This window comes from Tachysurus vachellii, chromosome 19 (assembly GCF_030014155.1).
Source record: "Tachysurus vachellii isolate PV-2020 chromosome 19, HZAU_Pvac_v1, whole genome shotgun sequence".
NCBI lineage: Eukaryota > Metazoa > Chordata > Actinopteri > Siluriformes > Bagridae > Tachysurus > Tachysurus vachellii.
Genome location: NC_083478.1, coordinates 17,000,840 through 17,021,793, shown reverse-complemented (window position 1 = coordinate 17,021,793; position 20,954 = coordinate 17,000,840). Strand labels below are relative to the sequence as shown.

The following is a 20,954-nucleotide window of genomic DNA, read 5'->3' as shown; positions in this document are numbered from 1 at the left end:
TTTTTTTCTGGAAGCCTAATGAAATGCAATGCCCAATTTGTGTGTGTGTTTGTGTGCGTGTGTGTGTATGTGTGTGTGTGTATCCCGGATCCCCAGTGGACTCTTCCATTTATTTATTGTTTGTTTGTTTGTTTGTTTGTTTGTTTGTTTGTTTGTACAGTGCTGTAACCCACATTTTCCCAAGTTGGTCTATGCAACAAAGTCACATTAGAGATCTGATTTTATCATGATATGCTCTTGTGTTCTATAAAAAAAGCGTTTCTAATATTTATAATATTTCTTCTGCTGCTGTTCACTGTAGTTTCAGTAATTTTGAGCTTTATATTCTTTTTTGTTATCCACGTTTGTACGACTTTACTTTGTACTATGAAACATAAACGTTGTGCGGTTCTCTTTAAAAGTGGGCGTAGTCTACGGTCGCCCCGCCCTGTGACGAACCCGGAAGTGACCGTTAATGATCTTTCTTGTCATTGATCTTGAAGCTGGTTGTAATTGTTTGCTCTTGAAGTAAAATGTCTGCATTAAGCGTCGTCATGAATAAATCGCTTCCTTTGTTGACTTATAACCGCAGGTACTTGGCGTTGTTTTTCTTTGCTGTTTGTTGTGCAGGATCTTTATTAAAGGACCTGGATGTTGTTCCTAAGTCGCACTTCAGCAGCAGAACAAACCCGTTAAACGTGTGAGTACAAACTGCATTAACACACTGGGGCACAATGAACACACACTGGGGCACAATGAACACACGCTGTACTCGGTGTCTGGTTCAGTGTTTATTCAGTAAAGTAACGACCTGCTTCAGGACATCAGTAAAGTGTCACAATGCTTATAGATGAGTTGCGTGTCTTTTTTTGTTTTAAATAAAGTTTCTAAATTCAAAAGTCACCAATCCCCAGACACTTCGCCCTCTGTAACATGTGCAACTTTATACAGCGTTACTGCAACAATGTGTGCTGAGTTATCATCATATAATCTGTCCATCTGTCTGTCTCTGCCTGTCTATATATCTAGCTCTATCTGTTTATCTGTCTATTTATCTATTTATATATATATCTGTCTGTCTCTGTCTGTTTGTCTCTATCTATCTATCTATCTATCTATCTATCTATCTATCTATTTATGTCTCTGTGTATAGGTCTGTTTATCTGCCTGTCTGTCTATCTGGCTGTCTATCTATCTATCTGGCTGTCTGTCTGTCTGCCTCTGTCTGTCTATCTGTCTGTGCCTGTCTGTCTGTGTCTGTCTGTCTGTCTGTCTCTGTCTGTCTTTTTGTCTGTATCTGTCTCTATCTATTTATCTATTTGTCTGTCTGTCTATTTATGTATCTATCTATCTCTCTGTCTGTCTATCTATTTATCTATCTAGTTATTCCTAGGTCAGTTTATTATCTGAGTTATTAATTTTTTTATTTTTTTTCCCCCCTTACAGCTATTTTGTGAAAGTCTCTTGGGGATGGAACCTGGTCCTGTTGATACCGTTTATATTTCTGTCCAACTCCTACAACAGAAACCTCATGTTCGTGTCCAAACGCCTCGCATCTCTTGTGGTAGCCACAGCCTATTGGTACATCTGCACTGAGATTTTTTTTTACATTGAAAATGTCTCAGGTAAATGCTACGAGTCACCCGACATGGAAAAGATCCAAGAGGGTTTCAGCACAAAGACAGAATGCAAAAATGCTGGCAACTATTGGGAAGGTTTTGACATTTCCGGCCATTCCTTCATTTTATCTTATTCAACACTTCTAATCATGGAAGAAATGGTTCCAATGCTTCACCTTGTGAAACACTGCACAACCAGACCCATAATCCTTGATGCCCTGTACCTCGCCCTTAGTGCTATTTCACTTATCTGGGTGTGGATGTTTGCCTGCACTTCAGTGTATTTCCATAACATGACCCAGAAGCTTCTGGGCACTGGGATAGGTGTGTTTGGTTGGTGTGTGACCTATAAGTGCTGGTACGTGAAACCTTTTTCACCTGGACTTCCTCCTACCCTGAGTGACCCTAAACAACATGACTAGACTGAAGTCTTGAAATAATCACAGTGGAACAAACTGACATGCAAATCTAAGACACCAACCTTTTGACCAGGGTTATAAGCAGGTACACTACATGTGTTCGTGTCTGTCCTTTTTAAAGGTCGGTTGTGACCAAGGGATTTGTACTCATGCAAATGGTTAGCAGCTGATGTTTCCAAAACTGACTGTAATCGGAGAGTGTAAAGCTTATTGTTGCTATTTGATAAAAGTGGCTTCAGATTGAGAATTTATGAAATGTTCTCAGTGTGTGTCCCAATTTAAGTGTGTCCCAATGCTACGCTGGCTATTGTTTTCTTATTGGTCCATCAGCCATTCAAAAAAATCTCCTTAACACTAGAACAGTTTCAGTTCGAGCAGAATTTGTTGATTATAATGATGCTTATGTTGTGTAGTATCCTGTTGCTGTATGTGTTACCCATAATGCACTGGGAGCAAAGAGTTTTAAAGGAAAAAAGTGTCAATTTGGCTAGGTTTTATATATAGCATTGCTAGAGGTTATATTTGTTTATCTCCAAGTACCTTTGAATTCTTGATTTTGATTGGTCAGAAGAAGTTCATTACAGCTTTATGTCAATGTGCAAGTTCTAACAGGTTATCATTCTTATAGCAACAGCTTATATAAACATAACATAACAAACGCCTGTGTCTCAGATCTCCCGTGTCAGTGATTTTTGTTTTAAGGGGTAAAGTTGGAATGTTATTTTCCAAAAAAAAATGTGAGAATGATTCATTGGGTAACGTAATTTTTTTTTTTTGGTCTTATAAATTGAGTTAAGGAGAATGTTTACTTAAAACTATAAAAAGTATTAAAATGAACCACATTTGGTCAATTGCTGATGTAAGAACAAATAAAAGACTTTTGGGACTTGCTGTTAACTTCAACCTTGCACTGTATATAACCTCTATATGTTAGGGTTTAAACTGTTCTAAATGTCCTTCAGTGGCTCTGTGTCAGGTTGAGCCGAGCCCATTTATTGTTTTATGTAGAACGCTATTGTGTAGGCTATTATTTGTTAATTATCCTAATAACTACATACAGAACCAGTCACTCAGTCAATCGTTAGTGTTCCTCATTACAAGATTTCTATCAAACACTAGCTTTTGGGATACACTGTAAATATAATCTCATTGTTATTTTGTTATAACTTAACGTCATATACAAGCGTTTGCCCTTATAATTATTTATCCTGCGCGGTTAGTTTTTCTTTTTGGCTGAATATTATTTGTGTCATACGTTAGAGATGTTTGCAAATGTCACACCTCATAAAATTACCTCTGAGTGTAATGCAGGTTTTCCTGTAGCATGTTTGAAACATTAGCTAAAAACCTACATGTAAATGTCATATATTATGACACTTTATTGCTGCATTTGGGACTAAAAGTATTGAATGCTCTGCCTTTAAGATATTTGTATGTAACCTAAGTGGCTTGTCTTGACTGATTAACCCCTTAAAGTCCCAGTTATTCATTATTAAGCCTATTATTTGGTTATTATGAATGATTCAGTTGTAGATAAAAGACATAAGATATTAGATATGTTCCTGGGATGTACAAGGGTTACTTTTTAGATTAGAAGGGAACTATTTAGATGCATATTAATCATAATCACTCAGTGTTTATGAGGACGTATATTGGGGACCTGACTGATACAACATTGCCATGTAAAATCTGCACATTAAAAATCATCTCTCTTTTTTTGGCCTAGTGCATTTTGTTTCCTTTACTTCTAAACTTTCTGTACTTTGCTTCTCTCTAATTTACACTGTATGTATTTAACAAATGCAGTAGGTGTGAAAAGCTCATAGTTTGATATCCTATACTACACAACCTGTCCCAGGGCACAAGACAGGGAACATCTTGGACTACCCAATTCAGGTCATGCTCACACAATATGGACAATTTAAAGATACCGCTCAGCATACAAACCTGTCTGGGGAAGAAACCTGGGTTTTATATATTGATATATTAACATTGAGACTGAAATTACAACCACCCAATTGGACAGCATTAGCATTTTGTCTACAGCAGTGGTGTACAAAATTATCCGGAAAGGGCCGGTGTGGGTGCAGGTTTTCATTTCATCCACACCAGAGTCCACACAAGAACAACTGATTAAACAGGTGGAATCAGGTGTGGGTTCTGCCTAGTTGAAATGAAAACCTGCACCCACACAGGCCCTCTGTGGATAAGATTGGACACAGCTGGTGTACAGTATGGTTAGAAAGCATGTCAGATAAATGGGATAATCAAGAGATGCTAAAAAAGATTCCAGAAAGAACAAATTAAGAACAAAAGTCCTGGGTTTGTAACCGCAACCTCTTCACTTTCTCTCTCAGTGCTGCTTGATCATTCCAGATCTCTCTAGACCATGGCCGTATCAGTGATTCATTGCTGAGTGCATGTGAAATGTGGAGGGGAAAAAACACCCCTGTTTTTTTAAGAGGTTTGGTTCAGTCTAGGCTTCGGTAGATTCTCTTTATTGCTGGATGTTGCTAGAATGTGCGAATCTAAGGAAGGGAGGGGGAGCGGTCTGATTAACAGAGCTTCTCTGTAGGATTACAGTATTGCACCAGTACATGACGTTTTATCTAAACATTTAGAGTAGAGCACCTCTTTATGCGTAACATGTTTGTGGAATAGACACAAGAAGAAGAGTGAAGAAATACAGAAGAACTATACTGGGCTATTGATGAAAACAGACACCATGACTCAAGGAAAGGTAAGATCCTTACACATCTTACATCTTACCTGGGGGTTTAGATGATTGTGATATTTCACTCCATCTGGGTTCGTTTTCAACTCCACTATAATTGAGTCCATGGAGATTAAAGATGAGCAGTGTTATTTTTAGGGTTTGTTTTTTTTTGTACACAATTCAGATGACCTCATTTCAGCCCAAGCCTAAATAATAAAACATTTTAAACAGCATTAAAATAAATTTACAGATAATGCATAGGGATATATTTATTTTTGTAAATAGATAAATTATTCAGTCACATGTTTTGTGTGATAAAATATAACTGAGATACTTATAGCTGCAGAAGGAACACTTAATGAAAGCTTACATATATTTTAATATTATCCAGGTAAAATAATATTTAAAATAATAATAACTGTAATAATAACAACCTTCTATCATAAAAGCCCTTCTCCTAAATTCTTATAACTCATTACTTATTTATTTATTTATTTATTCATTAAATAATTATATCTCTGACCCTAATGATGATTCACAAACATAACTCTATGATACTGCTCTATTTTGATCATTTGAATTTAAAATACATATATTATTTCATATTGTTTGATGAATAACAAACATTACATTAAAAGATGTTTAAACATTTGTCTTCTCTCTGCATCCCTTCTACACAATCTCTGTTATGTTTCTCTATTGTTGACATGATGAGTATTTCTTAGTTTTAACATGGTCCACAATATCGTTATAGTTTATGAAGAATAAAACCTGACAGGAAATGATCTTATAGGAAAATAATCAACGACGAAGTGTTGTGAGGAGGCCCAGAACAAAGCGGAACTCTTCTTGACACCCGATATTCATCTGTAACAGCAATAACAACATGATCTGAAATGTTTTGCCTTATAAGCTGACAAGTTTCTATTTTTCCAGAAACGTTAATGTTGTCACTTCTGTTATATAATGTGTTGGAATACTAAAAATAATAGCTTTACCTCTGATTGTTACATAGCACTGACATTGGACTCTAAAAATACTAATACTAAATATCCTCACGGAAAATGCCACTATATTAACAATTACATGTTTTTACAATCTGGTTGTGTTGAGCTCCACAATACAAGCCTATTTAGGATGTTTTTTAAATGCCCCCAAAGTGATAAACCAGCACCTCCATCACTACCAACAACAACACAATCAGTCATACACTGATGATGCTAACATGCTAAGCAAATAAATAAGTACCTTTAATTATATACTGGGGCAAGTTAAGTCACTTCTAAATATTAAACATTTATACATAATGTAAACTATCTGAAAACAGCTCAAATCACTGCTTAGTTTTTTTTAGGAGGCTGGATATCGCTTCCTTTGTTATCATACTGTTAAAATAGCAATCCTAGCCGAATTGCTGAGTAATAATAACATTGGGTATGGATGCTTTTGCAACTGTTTCTTCAGATAATAGTGATTAAAAAAGCATTTAAATTTGTAATCATTATTTTTTCCGGGCGTGATAAACACTTTATTCTTTTGTAATTAGCTTTTTTTTTTTTTACAGCTTTCAGTGGAAAACAAGTCGAATGAAGGTTCATTACAGACTCCTCAACCTCCAAGCTATCAGGAGGCGACTGCAGGTAACGTCACAAATGTGTGGTTTTGCACTTTTCTGCCCTCTTGTGGCTGAATATTTTGAATGACGTGTGAAATTTGGTGAAATTTGTTAACATGAGGTCAGTGCAGCCTAATGCAATATCTTTGACCAACTAGTAAAAAAATTGTTGGTGGTTTGGTTTATATCTGACTACAAGAACAAAAATGAATGATAAAATCATGTTTAACTGCATCCTCTGTTATGGAAAACTTCAAATTTTTCATTCAAATGTGATTTAGGATGTGAGTAGCAGCCATCTACATATTATGCACGTGTGGACTCAAGTAAAACATGATACATGTTAATGTGATCAAAACACAGAACGCAGAAAATAACCTGAAAATAAATAACATGGAGGAAAAATCAAACGTCAAGATTGTGGTGGATCTGGAGCCAATCACAGAAACACTGAATTTAAAGAAAGAATACGCTCTGTCCATCACATGTGCTCTATGTACACACACATTCACACACCAAATCACAATGAACAATCTAAATAACTGTCTGATGGAAGCTGTTACCCTCTATTGGTTTCCCCAAATGATCAACACTGATTTGCATCATGATACTACAACTAAAAATACTAAAGCATCTGCACCAGAACTGCTTCATCATGTTCCAGACTACTTCCAATCGCTTAGTAAAAATGATTTCAGCCCACAGCACCCTGAGTCAATATTAGCAGGGAATTGAGTGGGTTTCTGATTGAATTTGTTTTCTTAAAACAGTTATGGATAAAGCTGTGATTAAACAAACCTTCTTGACACCATATGTGATGTTTAAGGTGAAAGCCCCAGTTACAGTGACACTTATCTTAATGAGGAAGAAATGTTCACGCAGTTCTGCTGGGACGATGTGAACGTACGGCGGATATTTATACGGAAGGTATATATTCTGGAAAACAGACAATTCAGACAAAAGTGTTTAACGATTTATGTTTTAGTTTATTGTTTCCTGATTTGGATGTACTGTATATGTGCAGGTCTATGCCATCCTATTACTCCAGCTCTCTGTCACTCTGGCCATCGTGTCTCTCTTCACTTTCTGGTGAGTGTGTTACCCGGATTAACAGCTTTCTCTCAATTCAAATTGGTATATTTTTATTAAAAATGTTTTAAAATATGGAACAATGAAGACTCCAAGAAGAGTAGGTCATCCACCAAATGTGAGTGACTGGAAGGTCAGGAAGGTATTAGTCAGTGAAGCAACTAAGAGGCCAAGAATTACTAGCTGAAGAGGTCCAAAGCTCCATAAATTCCTGCTTAATGAAAAAGAAAAAAAAAGGCATACGGGTTTGCCAGAAGGCATGCTGGGAAAAGGGTAATAATACAGAAATGCAACTTTTTAGCCTTGGCATGAAAGTGCTATGATTGACAAAAACCCACCCTGAAGCATTGTGGTGGTAGCATCATGTTGTAGGGATGCTTTATTTAGCAAGCAATAGGAAACAAGTCATAGTGTAAATCCTTTTAGAGTTTTCAAGAGACTGATGTTTACCTTCCAACAGGACAACATCCCTAGGCATAATGCCAAAGCTACAGTACACTAGAGTACAAGAATACATGTAGGAAGATGTGAAAATTGTCTCCATCCAGGTTGAAACTTTGTAAAGTACAAATTGTGAAAAATACTTAAACATGACTATAGTTTTAATGTTTTTTCCCTTTTCATTCCTTCTCAGTGAGCCGATAAAGGACTACATTCAGTCTAATCCTGGCTGGTACTGGGCATCATAGTAAGTCAAAAATGGTGCAAATAAGTTTGAACATGATGTTTCACCTTAATCTGAGCTACTTGTTGTCTGTGTTAAGATGGTTGGATCTTTCAGAGCTTTATGTCAAAAAATTTACTCTTTGAACGATAATGGATGATGCTAAAAGTTTACTGCTGAATGACTGTGTTTTATTTTCACATACAGTGTAGTGTTCCTTGTAACCTACCTGACGTTGTCCTGCTGCGTTCAGCCAAGGTGAGACTGAGGCCATAACACTGACAGATCAAATCATACATTTGGTACATTTAATACTGAGCTTTCATGAATAAATAAGACCGCTAAGATTTTCACTTGCAACTTTTTTTATCTGTAACCGTAGGAGACGTTTTCCATGGAACCTGATTTTGTTGACCGTCTTCGTGAGTCTTCCTCCAATTTCTTGAAAATAATCATTATGTAGCAAATATCTATATTTTATTGAGTTCTCTGTGAGAAAACATTAAGCTGTATAAGCAATGACAGATTAGGCTTAAAGTCTAAGGCAGGAAATTTCCTGTGAACTGCTGGAGAAATGATCAGAATTGACTGTAATTTTTCCCATTTCAGACTCTGTCACTTTCATATATGACAGGAATGTTGTCCAGGTACAGTATCCAACCTGTTTTATGTCCTTTTGTCTTTGTGGCTCTGATTGTCTCAGCGTATAGCATGCATATTTGTTCTTGGGCTTGTATTTATTTATTTATTTTTTTAAAGGTATTTTAACATGGTTTAATTTAAGGGCTTACACTGTGACTGAACTTCACACTTGGTCATAAATGTCTCAAAATCTCACACATTGATGCAGATTGTGTCCCTGTCTTTCATCTCTTTTCTCCCCACAGTTACTACAACACCAAATCTGTGATGATCTGTTTGGGTATTACAGTCCTGGTCTGTCTCACTGTCTCAGTGTTTAGCTTTCAGACAAAGGTGAGTACAAGATGAGTCTCAGAAACTCTGTAGGTCTGTTGTTAATGTATGTCTGTTCTAATATGTAAGTTTGTCAAGTTTCATTTGACGATGAACATGCTGCTGTGTTTTTTTCCCCCAGTAGGAGAGGTATGAATTGCAACTGGCATTTCATTTGTAAAATCACAGGCGTTTTTTTTTAATTTTATGTGAGAGGGAATTGTCAGTCATAAAACGTTAAAGAGCAATAAAGTGTATTGGGTATTCCATGTGAAACTTAGATGCTGAAAAGTAGTATTTAAAAAAAGGTTGAATTAGAAAACTCAATTCATATTTTTATTTGAATTAGGTCAAATATGATGCATCTGGAAATTCAAATGAAACCTGAATATGTTTCTGTGCTCAAAGCGAGGTCCATGAAGACATGGTTTCTGAAGATTGGAGTGTCTTGCACCAGAACCCTGGCATCTGATTTCTTTTTTTTTTTGTGATAAAGGGCTTTCTTCCTTGACACGTTTCCGTCTGGTCCTTTCATCTATTTTAAAGGCTAGCCGTGTTCTTGGTTCATCATATAAACCTGTCATTTTAATAGGGGTGTCTTAACTTTTCATATCCACCCTATGTTGGGAAACAGAACCAATTAATTCAGTAGAAGAAATCACATGCAGGTGCATAACTAAGAAATAAACTTTGAGAGATGGCAGAATTGGTTCATTTTTCGTTTGGATTTTTTTCTCTTTTTATTTATTTTTATTTATAGATTGATGTGACCTCATGTCAGGGTGTGCTATGTGTCATATGCACCTCGTTCTTCATATGTGGACTGGTCCTGGCTTTAATTATTCCTTTTGCCCATGTAAGTATCCATTTTCCATACAAAAAAAGAGAAAAGTACATCCTGAATGATTCGTTTATTACCGTGCGGTACAATTTCAGCTGCTATATTAAAACTTCTATCCATGCAGGTTCCTTGGATGCAGACCGTGTTTGCTGCACTTGGAGCAATACTGTTCAGCATGGTAAAGCTCTGCCTGGAGCTGAATGTTATTGTAGCTCAACATTAATAATATTAATACACTGTATGTAATTCAACATTGCTGATGGTGCTATCATTTTCTTTCAAGTTTCTGGCGTTCGACACACAGCTCCTGATGGGAAAAAAGCGCTACAATATAAGCCCAGAAGAGTACATTTTTGCAACGCTCAATATCTATCTGGACGTTGTGTACATCTTCTCCTTTATCCTCCAGCTTTTTGGAATGCAGAAGGATTGAGCCGAGATTTTCATTGCTCTCCTAATTAATGCACTTCCAGGGCATTTTTTTTTTCACCTTGCTGTATTTTGGAGTGATTTGGAATCTTGTGAAGATCACTGTGTGTATTGCTGTTCACTTTGCATGAGAATTCTGTAATGCTCGTGTATTTTCAAGCTAATCTTTACCAACCCCAGCTTTAGTTTTGCCACGTTTCCCAATACTGAGAAAAGAATTGTACACTTGTAACACTAACATTAAAGGTTTTCCTAGGAAGGGAAAATGTAATTACGTGCAAGAAAATACTGCATAAAAAATGCAACAGTGCTCATTAATTGGTCATAAAATATTAAATTATGTACAATTAAATTATGTACTGTTTCAAAACCACATAGTCAGAAGTAAGCCAGTGAGGAAATAATTAAAAACAGAAAAAAAATGACTAAAGTGTAATAGAGTAGGGCACAAATGATCTAAAATACATTAAAAAGTGACCGTTAATGTGCTAAAATGTTATTTACTCCACTATATCAGAGAAAATTGTATTTGTATATTGAGAATCATCCAGGAGCTGGATCTAAAAAAAAAAAACACACAATGTGTAATGCAATGTGTATGAATAACGTGTAATAAGAAAGACTGTGAGCCTCACAAGATTCATAAACTTGCAAGGTGATTTTCACTTTCTAGAAAAGTGTCAAAATACCAAAGTAGTTTTGATGGTGTATATATTTTTGACAGAAAGTAACAGAAAAACTGTGAAGTGTGACAATATAAATAATATAATCTTCAGTGCCAAATGTTTATCATACATAAAAGTCTGATGCCTGATCTCTAAGACACAAATAAACAGCTCCATACTGGTGTGTTTTATTGAATGGTCTCTCTTAAAAAATCTCTATTATTTATCACATTGTTAATAGTTAATTCATAAAAGACATTCAGTATTACAGATGACATAATGCTTTATGGTTTACAGGCACCAGAGTTATTGGCTCCCTTCAGGAAAATGTCCTTTACTTATTATTATTATTATTATTATTATTATTATTATTATTTTGAATAAACATTACACACATTGGGTTTTTATTATTTATTATTTATTTTTTTTTAAATAAATTACCTGTATTCTAACAAAAATCATTCTCATGGTATTATTTTTAAAAACGTAACTTGCAAAATATTAAGCACCTAAGAGAAGCTTTATGATAAAAGAAAACTTCCAACCATGTGGAAAACTTTTAAGTACTTTTAGTTGAAAAGTCGGTAGGTAAAGGTAAGGTAAAGCATATAAAGGAATACGTGGGTGTCTGGAATTCCTGAATTAGGGTAAAGTGGTTAAAGTAAATTTAAAAAAATTATTGAATTATGGTGGCTCCAGGGTCTCTGGTTCAATCCTGAGTTTGGTTACTATTTCTGTGGAGTGTTGTTTATTCTCTCTGTGTCTGTACGCTCTACCTCCAGTTTCCCTGGTTTCTTTCCTCTAATCAAAAACCCCCTGATAAACTGATAGGTGAATGCAGTATACAAAATTGCCCCAAGGTGTGAATGCACAGTGCCTTGTGTATGACATAATACTATTTTATATTCCCAAAAACAGTTTCTGATTCCTGAAGAAGCTCCAATTCATCACTAAATTTGTGTATATTCATTTAATTAAAAAAAATACTGGAATTAACCATATATATATTTTTATAATATAATATAATATTATATATATATATATATATATATATATTCATTCATTCTACATTGACATGCCATGCCATAACCCTATCTGTACAATAGACACTGTTATCATAATCGCCTCCTTTAATGAAATGTTTAAAGTGAGGGGCGATGACGCAACATAGCGTTTCGCTATGGATTGGGCGAATCACGTTGAGGAATACTGCACGGGCGCGCCGTACGTCACCGCCGCTGCGCCAATGAAAACGCTTTATGTAGAGACGCGGCTTTCAGCCATGTTGTGGTTTTAAATGAGGAAGAAGCGGGAGAGGTTTATCGTGGAAAATAAGTTTATGTGCTCGTTTTCATACAGAGCGTTACGTACCGCTCCCGAGCCGCTTCAATAAAATTAACCACAGACAGTCACAGACGCAGAAGCCTGTTCGAGGTAGTTAAGATAGACGAAATATATCCGTTCGTTACTTATCGGTGGTATTAGCATCGCAAGCTAAGTAGCTAGTTAGCTAGGTAGGTAGTTGTGAAGAGGTTAAGCTTGGTTTAGGTTAGCGAGCTAGCTAGCTAGGTCTAGCGTTTACTGGAAATGAGGATTAGGCTAGGAAGCTAACAAAGCTAGTTAGCATTTGGTAACTCCGGCTACTAGCATGCGAGCTGCGGGCGGGAGTTCGTTGGCGTTAAATGTATCTGACTTGTGTGGATTTAGGAGTTTCCTCTAATGAGCTTCAACATGTTCAATAAATTCTACGAATGGATAGAAAGTGGATTAGCAACTCTTCGTAACGGAGTGCCGGCTGCTGGAGATCCGACCGCCAGCGTCCGAGTTCAACAAGACGCTCCTTCACAGAGAAAAAGACCACTGGAGAGGTAAAAGTCCCAGGATTACAGTCTGTTTAATGTAGTATTAGAGAAGGGGGAAAAGTTAGGCGCCTGTGGGCTGGGCAGTAAAGCGCGAAGCTTGAAAAGTGGGCGGAAATTTGTGTGTGGTTAGTAAAGTGGAAAAGCAATCAGGCAGTCAAACGTGTGGCTACTAAATAAAACCGGTGCTGTAAGATAGTGTATGTTCGTAGTTTACTCACTTTACCTGCTTCTCTCATCACTGCAAAAAGATCAACAGATGATGATGATGATGATGATGCCCAGACAGGAACCACATCATATTTGTGTGGTGGAATATTATTTTCATCAATGGCATATTGTAAAATCTTAACACGTGATTGATACAGACTGGGCCACAAAACCTAGTTAACCCCCAAATAACATAGGGAGGCTGTGGTTTAATCTCTCTAGATGTAATTGTAACTGCTTTATAGAATGTACACGTTAGAGCACCACGTACTATCGTGTCTCTGCCGTGCTGTGAACCTTGTTTGTCCATTTACACTAATGAGCAGGGCAAAGGCTGGTATAAGGCAATACAGTCAGTTACTGATCGTACGTCTTGATGGTAGAATGATCAATGAAGGTACGGAGACGTCTAGGTGATCGAGTTGAGGTACTCTTGGTACTTCACCGAGACTGAACCTTTGTTCTGTCCAGTACAGTCCAGTCAGCTTCACTAACTGCTCAATCACAAGTGTGTGTTTAGTGCACAGGTTTCTTAGACCCAGGAGAACCCTGTCTGCTCCCAACACTCCTTATAGTTCTAATCAGCTAATTAACAGATCTTCCCGAATTGAAGTTTTTGTTCTGGAGAAGGGAAAACTCACAGGGATCTTAAGGTCTTACGTCTTGGACCTTGTAGTCTAGTGTTTCACCCTCAAAATCTTTGGACTTGTAAGCACCTTGTAGCCATCTTTGGCCAGTGTTACACAACCTCTAATGTGTATGCAAACCTTTGCTTGTTTGATTTTTGACAGTCTGGAAGATGGGGATGCAATTTACCATGAAGAGGATAGAGCTGTCAAAAAGTTTAGAATGGGTAAGTCGTTAAGTAGTTCGGACTGTACATGCAGATCACAATGTTTAAACAAACTTTGATGCATGGGCCCATTGGTTATTTGTGTTAGGAGATATTGTGGACACAATGAAGAATGCTGCGGAAGGGATGAAGACCCATGGCTCCAGTGTGGCGTCGTGGATGTGCAACAGCGTCAGTCCAACATTGAGGAACATGCTACCTGCTTCCCCTGGCCCACCTCAAAGTCAAATATTATCACCTAATGCAACCAATTCACTGGGAACCATGTGGACTGAAAGCAAGGTGCTGCGCTGTTCATAGACCCTATGTTGTGACCTAAAGTATAGAGAATGTAGAATAATGTCATATTGATTATACTGAATTTAATGCTGCTCTATAAAAGTTGTTTACATGATGTTTAAAAGATATATTTCATATTAATGTCTTAAATCGGGCATGTTGTTCCTCTTAGTTTGTTGGAAGACCACATGAAACAAGCAAGAACACATTTGTTGTTCCAGAGGCAGCTTCTGAATGGAAGACCATTAAATCAGGTGACAAGACAAATCTCTTCTCCAGCTGTCCTTCATGTCTGTGCATCTCTTTTTAATACCGTTTTTTATTTATTCAGACTCTTTAAGAACAGAATCATCAGTGACCTTATCAAAGGTCAGCAAACAACACGTACCTGCAAGCTTTCCACCCCATGAGACACACAAAACCAATGGCCACCCAGTTACTACCTGCACTTCAAAACCTTGCCCGTCTCTTCGTCTCGGACGTCCTCTTTATGTCAGAGCACAAAGATCACCAAGGTGTGTGTTGGATTGCAATTTGACTTCACATATGCTGTAGAAAAAGAAATGTGTTTGCAAAAGGACCTGGGGACGTTTATTAAATTAAAACAAATCATCGAGGCAAAACGTATCATAAAATCAGTGACGCATGGTAAAGTGTTTAATTTTCATTGTATAAAAGGGAACCATGATAATTATAGTGTGCATTATAGAATTGCAGTAGAGTGCAATTTTTGCAGCCAGGCAGATGTAGTACTAGGTTTTGCTTTAATAATTCTTGCTCTGGAAGGAATATTCTAGTAGCACGATAATTCTGAAGTCAACGTGTGGCTCAAATTGCTGTATTGTATGTTTTTTCTTAGCAGACCTTAATGCAATATGTATTTATTTGCTTAAATAGATTATGGGTTCTGAAATGTATGAGGAATAGTTTATATCTTTTATATACGTAAATGTAACTGCACAACATTTTTTTTCTCTTTTTTTCCCCCCCTCAGTCGATTCTCAACGCCTGGGCCAAGCACAGGGAGCATATCTTACACCAGCATGTATGAGAAAACCTTTCCCATTCGAGTAGTGCAGAATCCTTCTCCTGGCTCCACCAGCCGTCACTGGAGAGGCAGAACTCGCTGCACAGCACAAGAAGTATGACTCAGTTTAAAAAAAAATATTATAAAGCTATGTTCAAAATTGTATACTGTTAATAATACTGTTCTTATTTTGAGTACTCTCTCTCTCTCTCTCTCTCTCTCAGTCGGTCCGTGAGGAGGAGAAGGAGGTATACAGGCAGTTACTAGCCATGGTGTCTGGCAGCCAGTCATCATTCTTCCATGATTGTACTTCTAACCCAACGATGCGCTCACATCGAGATTTGTGAGTGTCTAAGTATGTATTACATCATAATTATACAGTGTTACATATATTTACTGGGATCATTTTGGCAGTTCCAGTTTCCTGACATCAAGTCGCAGGTTGCAGTGTGCCTCACCAGCAGGCTCAGGAGCAGGAGAGTCCTCTCTCGGTTTATCCAGCCTTTCTCCTAGTCCCCAGAGCGTGAGCGCAGTTCACAGCCCTTCTGCACTCTCCAACGGGCCTGAAATACTGTCATGGGATCCTGATTCAGATGGCAAATACATTGCAAGAAAAACAGTGTTAGCTGAGCAATCAGTGCCCTCACCAGCAGCTCTTCAAGATACTTCTTCTCAGGACACACAGTCTTCTGGTGTGCACTCGGGTACTTTTCCATTTCATACAAATAAAAGCAAAACCCTTGCTCGAGTTAAGGCATGCATGCAGTATACTTTAGTTTTACAGTATTTTCATTGACTGCTAAAATTTCACCACTGCCTGATTACATTCTGTTTGGGAGACAGCTGTTTAATTTGCTGACACAGCAACCAGACAATGTAAAATGACTAGTAGTAGTTATTTAGCCCTGTCAGACAGCTTGTTCTCTGATTTAGCTAATCATTGTAAAAGAAAAGGGTCTGGTGAGGGATTCAGAATCTGTATATTTTGCTGTGTATGGAATTTATGGTGAGGAGGAGCAACTCCCCGAGACAGCCATTCATAATGCATGATGTGCACTGAGCTCTATGTACAGTGCCTGTCAACACACTGTTACGGTAGTCTGAAGTAAACCACTATCATTGTCTAGACATTCTGAAAAATAATACTGGCACATGTCTACTCTATTTATAGATTGAACTACATGTTATTCTGTCATTGTAAGAATTGTCTGCTTGGTTTGTCTTATGTGGTTTTCCATTCACAGCTCATGACGGGGATTCTGTCATTTTTGTCGAGGAGCAACATGGCAAAAGACCAGAGGGCTCTAGGTAATGCTTTTCAAGCTGATCCTTTGACTTTTAAGACTTCTTGAAACACACAAAGCATATATTTTTGGGTAAAGATAATTATTTTGGCAGTGCAGTTCTGGTAAATACTAAACAGCGAGTGTGATCCAGCATGAATCTATAACATCGATTTTTTTTACATTGTTTTTTTTTTTTTTTTCTGGAATTTTTTGTTCCCAAAATCCTTTATACTGCCTCACTCATCCAGTAAAATGTCTTACTCTGTGTTACCTCTTGGTAAATATTGTTAATAATAATTACTACCCAGTGAAAATGTATCCAACGTATTTCCCATTTATAGATAATGTTTCATTTGTGTATAGACAGACTTGATATGAATTATTTGACAACTGTATTTTTTGGAGAAACGGTGTATCAAATACTCACAATTTGTCACGTGTACTGCTTTCCTCCTTGGGGCACATAGCAGCTAAATGAGTTTTCCACAAAAACAGTGAAAATGTAAAAAAAACGGACTTGGCAAGGCTGTGACTTGTGAAGACTGGTGTCTGTGAGACAGGCTGCCTTAATTAATTTTAGGAAGCTAATGAGTTTCATCTTTTTTATTGCAGCATGCCGTGTTTCCAAGCCGAACTGTGGATCAAAGAACTGTAAGTGCTTTTCATATCCCATTTCTTCAAATGTGTTGGTTTTTTTTTTAAACTGTGTTAAGGGGTAATAGTGTTATCACCAGAACAGCTTACGTCTGTGTTATACCGGTGTGCATGCAGGACAAGCCTTTATGATGCTCGTGCACGGGAAAGACGGAGACTAATCGAGGAGCAAGAGGCTCTGACGTTTCAGCTTCTGCATAAGGTGAGCTTGGAGCCTATTGTACACCTACTTCTTTCACTGGGTTTGCTTCATCTCTCTTTTCTAACACTCTTTACCTTGTTTTGTGCATGTCGGTAACAAATTAGCGTCTTTCCGGTGAGGGTAGACCAGATTTAAGAAGTGTGGAACTGCGGGTCCGGGTCCCTCTAGAAAACGAGGTTCCTGTGGCACCTGTTGAGGAACCAGAGCCTGAAGCAGAGGAACAGGAATTCCCAGAGTTGACTGAGGTAAAAATAAAAGTGTATTCAGTCTTGTTCAGAAGATCTAGCAAATATATCATCATAATCAAATGACCTGAAACTGGCTTTAAAAAAAGCCAACAATGCAGCCAATTTGAGATTAGAGCAGTTTGGTGATTATAATCAGCAAATTCTGCAATTGATGATCCCTGTTCAGGTTATGGGTGTAATGAGTTATGTTGCACTATAAAAAAGAATTCTGAAATTGTGTGTATGTGTGTGTGTGTGTGTGTGTGTGACATGCAGGCCATGGAAAATGCAGTGAGCCGGGCACTAAGAGGAGGAAGTCAAGATGATGTGCTCAGTGAGGGATTTCGCCTCACCATCACCAGGAAGGATCTACAGACCCTCAGCAACCTCAACTGGCTCAACGATGAGGTCAGTGCGAGAAGATATTCATCAAAGCTTTATTACAAATTGCAGGAATAATGCTAATCTGGCCATATTTTGTGTTGCAATATTGATTTTTTTTGCATAAACCAATACTTAATTGTTCAAGAACATGCTAGCAACGAAATCACTGTGGATCCACCACTTTTTCTACAGGTGATAAACTTCTATATGAACATGCTGGTTGAGAGGAGCAAGTCACCCCACTTGCCCTCTGTCTACACCTTCAACACCTTTTTCTTTCCCAAGCTGCGTAGTTCTGGATACTCAGCTGTACGGCGCTGGACTAAGAAGGTCGACATTTTTTCTGTGGACATTATCCTGGTACCTGTCCACTTAGGAGTGCACTGGTGTCTCTCTGTAAGTCTCTGCAGTCCAGTCAGTGTTTCATAAACCCACCATATAGACACATGAAGTTCAGTAGCTTTGATAGTGCACCAGTGCAGAGCCATCAATCTTAATTCCGGTGTCTTGTTTAACACTTAACCAGTTTGTGTGGAACTTTGTTTGTGGTTTAGTACAATGATTATTAAATTATTTTTGCACTGGTTTTTGGTTATAGCACCTCTTGATTGGCTCTTGGTTTTTTTTTCGTGCTTTTGCTTGTTGCATTACTGTTTACATGAGAGTTTTAAAAGTTAAACGTTTTTTTTCTGTGGTTTTAAGCCATGTTTCTTATTCCTTTTTCTCCTCCCTGGCAGGTAGTGGATTTCCGCAAAAAGACCATCACATATTTTGATTCCATGGGTGGGAGCAATGACGAGGCCTGTCGGATTTTGCTGTAAGCACTTTTCCAGAGTGAAAAAAGGAACTGGGGATGCAGCCAACGGCTCATTTCACCCAAAACCTTTGCTTTTATATGTTCAGCCTATGCAAGTCATAAATTTTCTCTCTGGAATTTTTATTTGGAAATAAACGGTATACCCCAATTCCACAGAAATTATTTGAAGCGAGAAAGTGAAGACAAAAAGAAGCAAGCGTTCAATACCTCAGACTGGATCCTTCATAGTAAAAGACGCAACGTGAGTTAAAGTCGCACGTCATTACTGAAAATAACGCAAAAGTGCTTTGTGTATATGTTTAACGAAAATCAAGTGTTTAATTTCTGATAAAGAGACTTCGAAAGGCAACTTAAATGTTATTCCTCCAATAAAGCCACAGATAGCTTGCCATACTTTTCATGTTTTTCTATAATACTAACACCACCTTGTGATGGTGTATTGGCAGTCAGTACCTGCGGTTTGCTTTTATAATGCTGATCTCAAGCCAAAATCAATAATTTGCTTCAATATATTCATCGGCAATATAAACCACACTCTGTTAGATGTATATTTGCTAATACACTTTATAGACCAACATTCAAAAAGTTGTGGAATTGTATTTGTAATCTTTCAGGAGATTCCTCAGCAAATGAATGGCAGTGACTGTGGGATGTTTACATGCAAGTATGCTGAATACATCACCAAAGACAAACCGATCACATTTACACAGGTAGGCCTGCTCCGTGAGGCTCAGAAATGTGTCGGTTAATAACTTCTCATTGTTAGACCTGTTGCAACGTGTTTTTGTTTTACTTGCAGAAACACATGCCGTATTTTAGGAGGCGGATGGTTTGGGAGATCTTGAACCGGAAACTTCTACGATAATATTGCTTTGTGAACTCACCCAGGAAAGCAATGACATGAGGCTCTATCTCAGAGGGTTTTTTAAAATTGTGCTTGATACCTCAGATTGGAAACTTGAGTGAGAAACAAACAGAAATGGCGCAATGACAAAGCCCAAGTGTTTTTCCTCCTAATAATTTTGCCATGTTCCCCTCTGCAACATTCAGCATCTACCTGGCATGCTTTTGGTTCTGAGTTTTGGAGAGATATATATACCTTTATTATTATTTTTAATTTTAACTTTTTTTTTAAACATTTTATTTTTTTTTTTAAACTGAAAAAAACTGAATTTTTTTTTTTTTTTTTTTTTTTACTCAAAAGTCAATTATTAATATCTTAATGTTCTATATTTTTTTCCATCAATACAAACTTGAAAAGAAACTTGTTTAATGCAGAAGGTGGCAGCTTGGGACCAACAGCTGTTTGCTTTCAAACAGTAAGCAAACTAAACTAAATCTGACAATCTCAACTTTTGTAAACCAAGGAAACAAATGTACAAAAAAAACACTATTTTTGATGTCAAGACATTTGTATTTTGCAAAACATTTCTGACTAAACGTGCCACAACGTTTTAGTTTTTTTTTTTTTTTTACAGATTAGCCTAATTGAATTGGGCTCCTGTTTCTCCAGAGGTCTAATTTACAGCAGTTATGATTTCAGTCTGATTATTATTTTTTTATATGAAGGTTTGTTCGGCTGAGACTCCACATTTCCTATGGCTATTTTTTGCTGCAGGATGGGACGGGCGGCAGCGTGGCAAAACAGATCAGCATAATTTATCTATACAGAGGTTAGCGTAGGGCAACTTGAACTGTAAATAGAACCAGCAGTCTAGCATCCTCCCATTTTATATCAACCCCAGAGGATATTCGCCTCTCTTTATCTAAGTGTACTATATTTAGATACTTGCAGCCGTTTCTAGTTTTGTCTCCACTATATTTGCAATTATTGTACATAACGTGTCTACACAGATTAATTGAAGTCATATTTAATACATTTTTTGTACCTTTTTATTATTGTTTTGTATGTAGATCTGGTCTTTCCAGAAATAAAAACCCGAGGCTGTGTGTTCTGGCTTGACTTGCCGTGCAAAATATTTTTTCTTTTGCTTATTGATTCAAATTTTAATCGTACATGTATTTTGCCCGAAGCAGTGCAAAAATGGCGTAATTGCTTAAAGCGACTCCAAATTAGACACCGAGAAAAGCACATAAATGCTTATACTTTATCGTTACAGAGGCTTTAGCTCTGTAACGATTTTTCACTTACCATAGAACTTCTTA

General features: G+C 37.3%; 3 protein-coding genes across 5 annotated transcripts; all 3 read left to right on the top strand.

The window, feature by feature from the left end:
- Positions 1-450: 450 nt before the first annotated feature.
- On the top strand, positions 451-3,502 carry LOC132862811 (acyl-coenzyme A diphosphatase FITM2-like). The gene is made up of 2 exons (XM_060895094.1): positions 451-679; positions 1,426-3,502. Exons 1-2 carry the CDS (start codon positions 513-515, stop codon positions 2,018-2,020), a joined length of 762 nt encoding a protein of 253 aa, XP_060751077.1. The 5' UTR covers positions 451-512; the 3' UTR covers positions 2,021-3,502.
- A 1,062-nt stretch (positions 3,503-4,564) lies between these two features.
- Positions 4,565-11,349, top strand: LOC132862809 (protein lifeguard 2-like). The gene is made up of 12 exons (XM_060895085.1): positions 4,565-4,757; positions 6,298-6,373; positions 7,175-7,275; positions 7,373-7,437; positions 8,072-8,125; positions 8,309-8,359; positions 8,484-8,523; positions 8,711-8,748; positions 8,989-9,076; positions 9,816-9,911; positions 10,021-10,074; positions 10,180-11,349. The coding sequence occupies exons 1-12, from the start codon at positions 4,728-4,730 to the stop codon at positions 10,327-10,329; spliced, it is 843 nt and encodes a 280-aa protein (XP_060751068.1). The 5' UTR covers positions 4,565-4,727; the 3' UTR covers positions 10,330-11,349.
- A 920-nt stretch (positions 11,350-12,269) lies between these two features.
- Positions 12,270-20,751, top strand: senp1 (SUMO specific peptidase 1). 3 transcript variants are annotated; one of them, XM_060895037.1, is made up of 18 exons: positions 12,270-12,858; positions 13,851-13,912; positions 14,001-14,194; positions 14,364-14,445; positions 14,523-14,706; positions 15,186-15,333; positions 15,443-15,561; positions 15,639-15,922; positions 16,463-16,526; positions 17,117-17,155; positions 17,276-17,360; positions 17,465-17,605; positions 17,864-17,995; positions 18,164-18,367; positions 18,709-18,788; positions 18,945-19,029; positions 19,403-19,498; positions 19,588-20,751. In XM_060895037.1, the coding sequence occupies exons 1-18, from the start codon at positions 12,710-12,712 to the stop codon at positions 19,651-19,653; spliced, it is 2,214 nt and encodes a 737-aa protein (XP_060751020.1). In that variant the 5' UTR covers positions 12,270-12,709; the 3' UTR covers positions 19,654-20,751. The 3 variants fall into 3 exon arrangements, with proteins under 3 accessions (XP_060751020.1, XP_060751021.1, XP_060751018.1); XM_060895038.1 differs by having other exon boundaries at positions 15,633-15,910; XM_060895035.1 differs by having other exon boundaries at positions 15,633-15,922.
- The last annotated feature ends 203 nt before the right edge of the window (positions 20,752-20,954 follow it).

Coding starts and splice junctions, on each gene's coding strand:
- LOC132862811 (XM_060895094.1), top strand. CDS start 513: ATGTCTGCATTAAGCGTCGTCATGAATAAATCGCTTCCTTTGTTGACT. Junction 680..1,425: donor AGAACAAACCCGTTAAACGT/GTGAGTACAAAC, acceptor CCCCCCTTACAG/CTATTTTGTGAAAGTCTCTT.
- LOC132862809 (XM_060895085.1), top strand. CDS start 4,728: ATGAAAACAGACACCATGACTCAAGGAAAG. Junction 8,524..8,710: donor TGATTTTGTTGACCGTCTTC/GTGAGTCTTCCT, acceptor TTCCCATTTCAG/ACTCTGTCACTTTCATATAT. Junction 9,077..9,815: donor TGTTTAGCTTTCAGACAAAG/GTGAGTACAAGA, acceptor TTTTATTTATAG/ATTGATGTGACCTCATGTCA.
- senp1 (XM_060895035.1), top strand. CDS start 12,710: ATGAGCTTCAACATGTTCAATAAATTCTACGAATGGATAGAAAGTGGA. Junction 16,527..17,116: donor AAAAGACCAGAGGGCTCTAG/GTAATGCTTTTC, acceptor TTTTTATTGCAG/CATGCCGTGTTTCCAAGCCG. Junction 17,361..17,464: donor CGTTTCAGCTTCTGCATAAG/GTGAGCTTGGAG, acceptor GTAACAAATTAG/CGTCTTTCCGGTGAGGGTAG.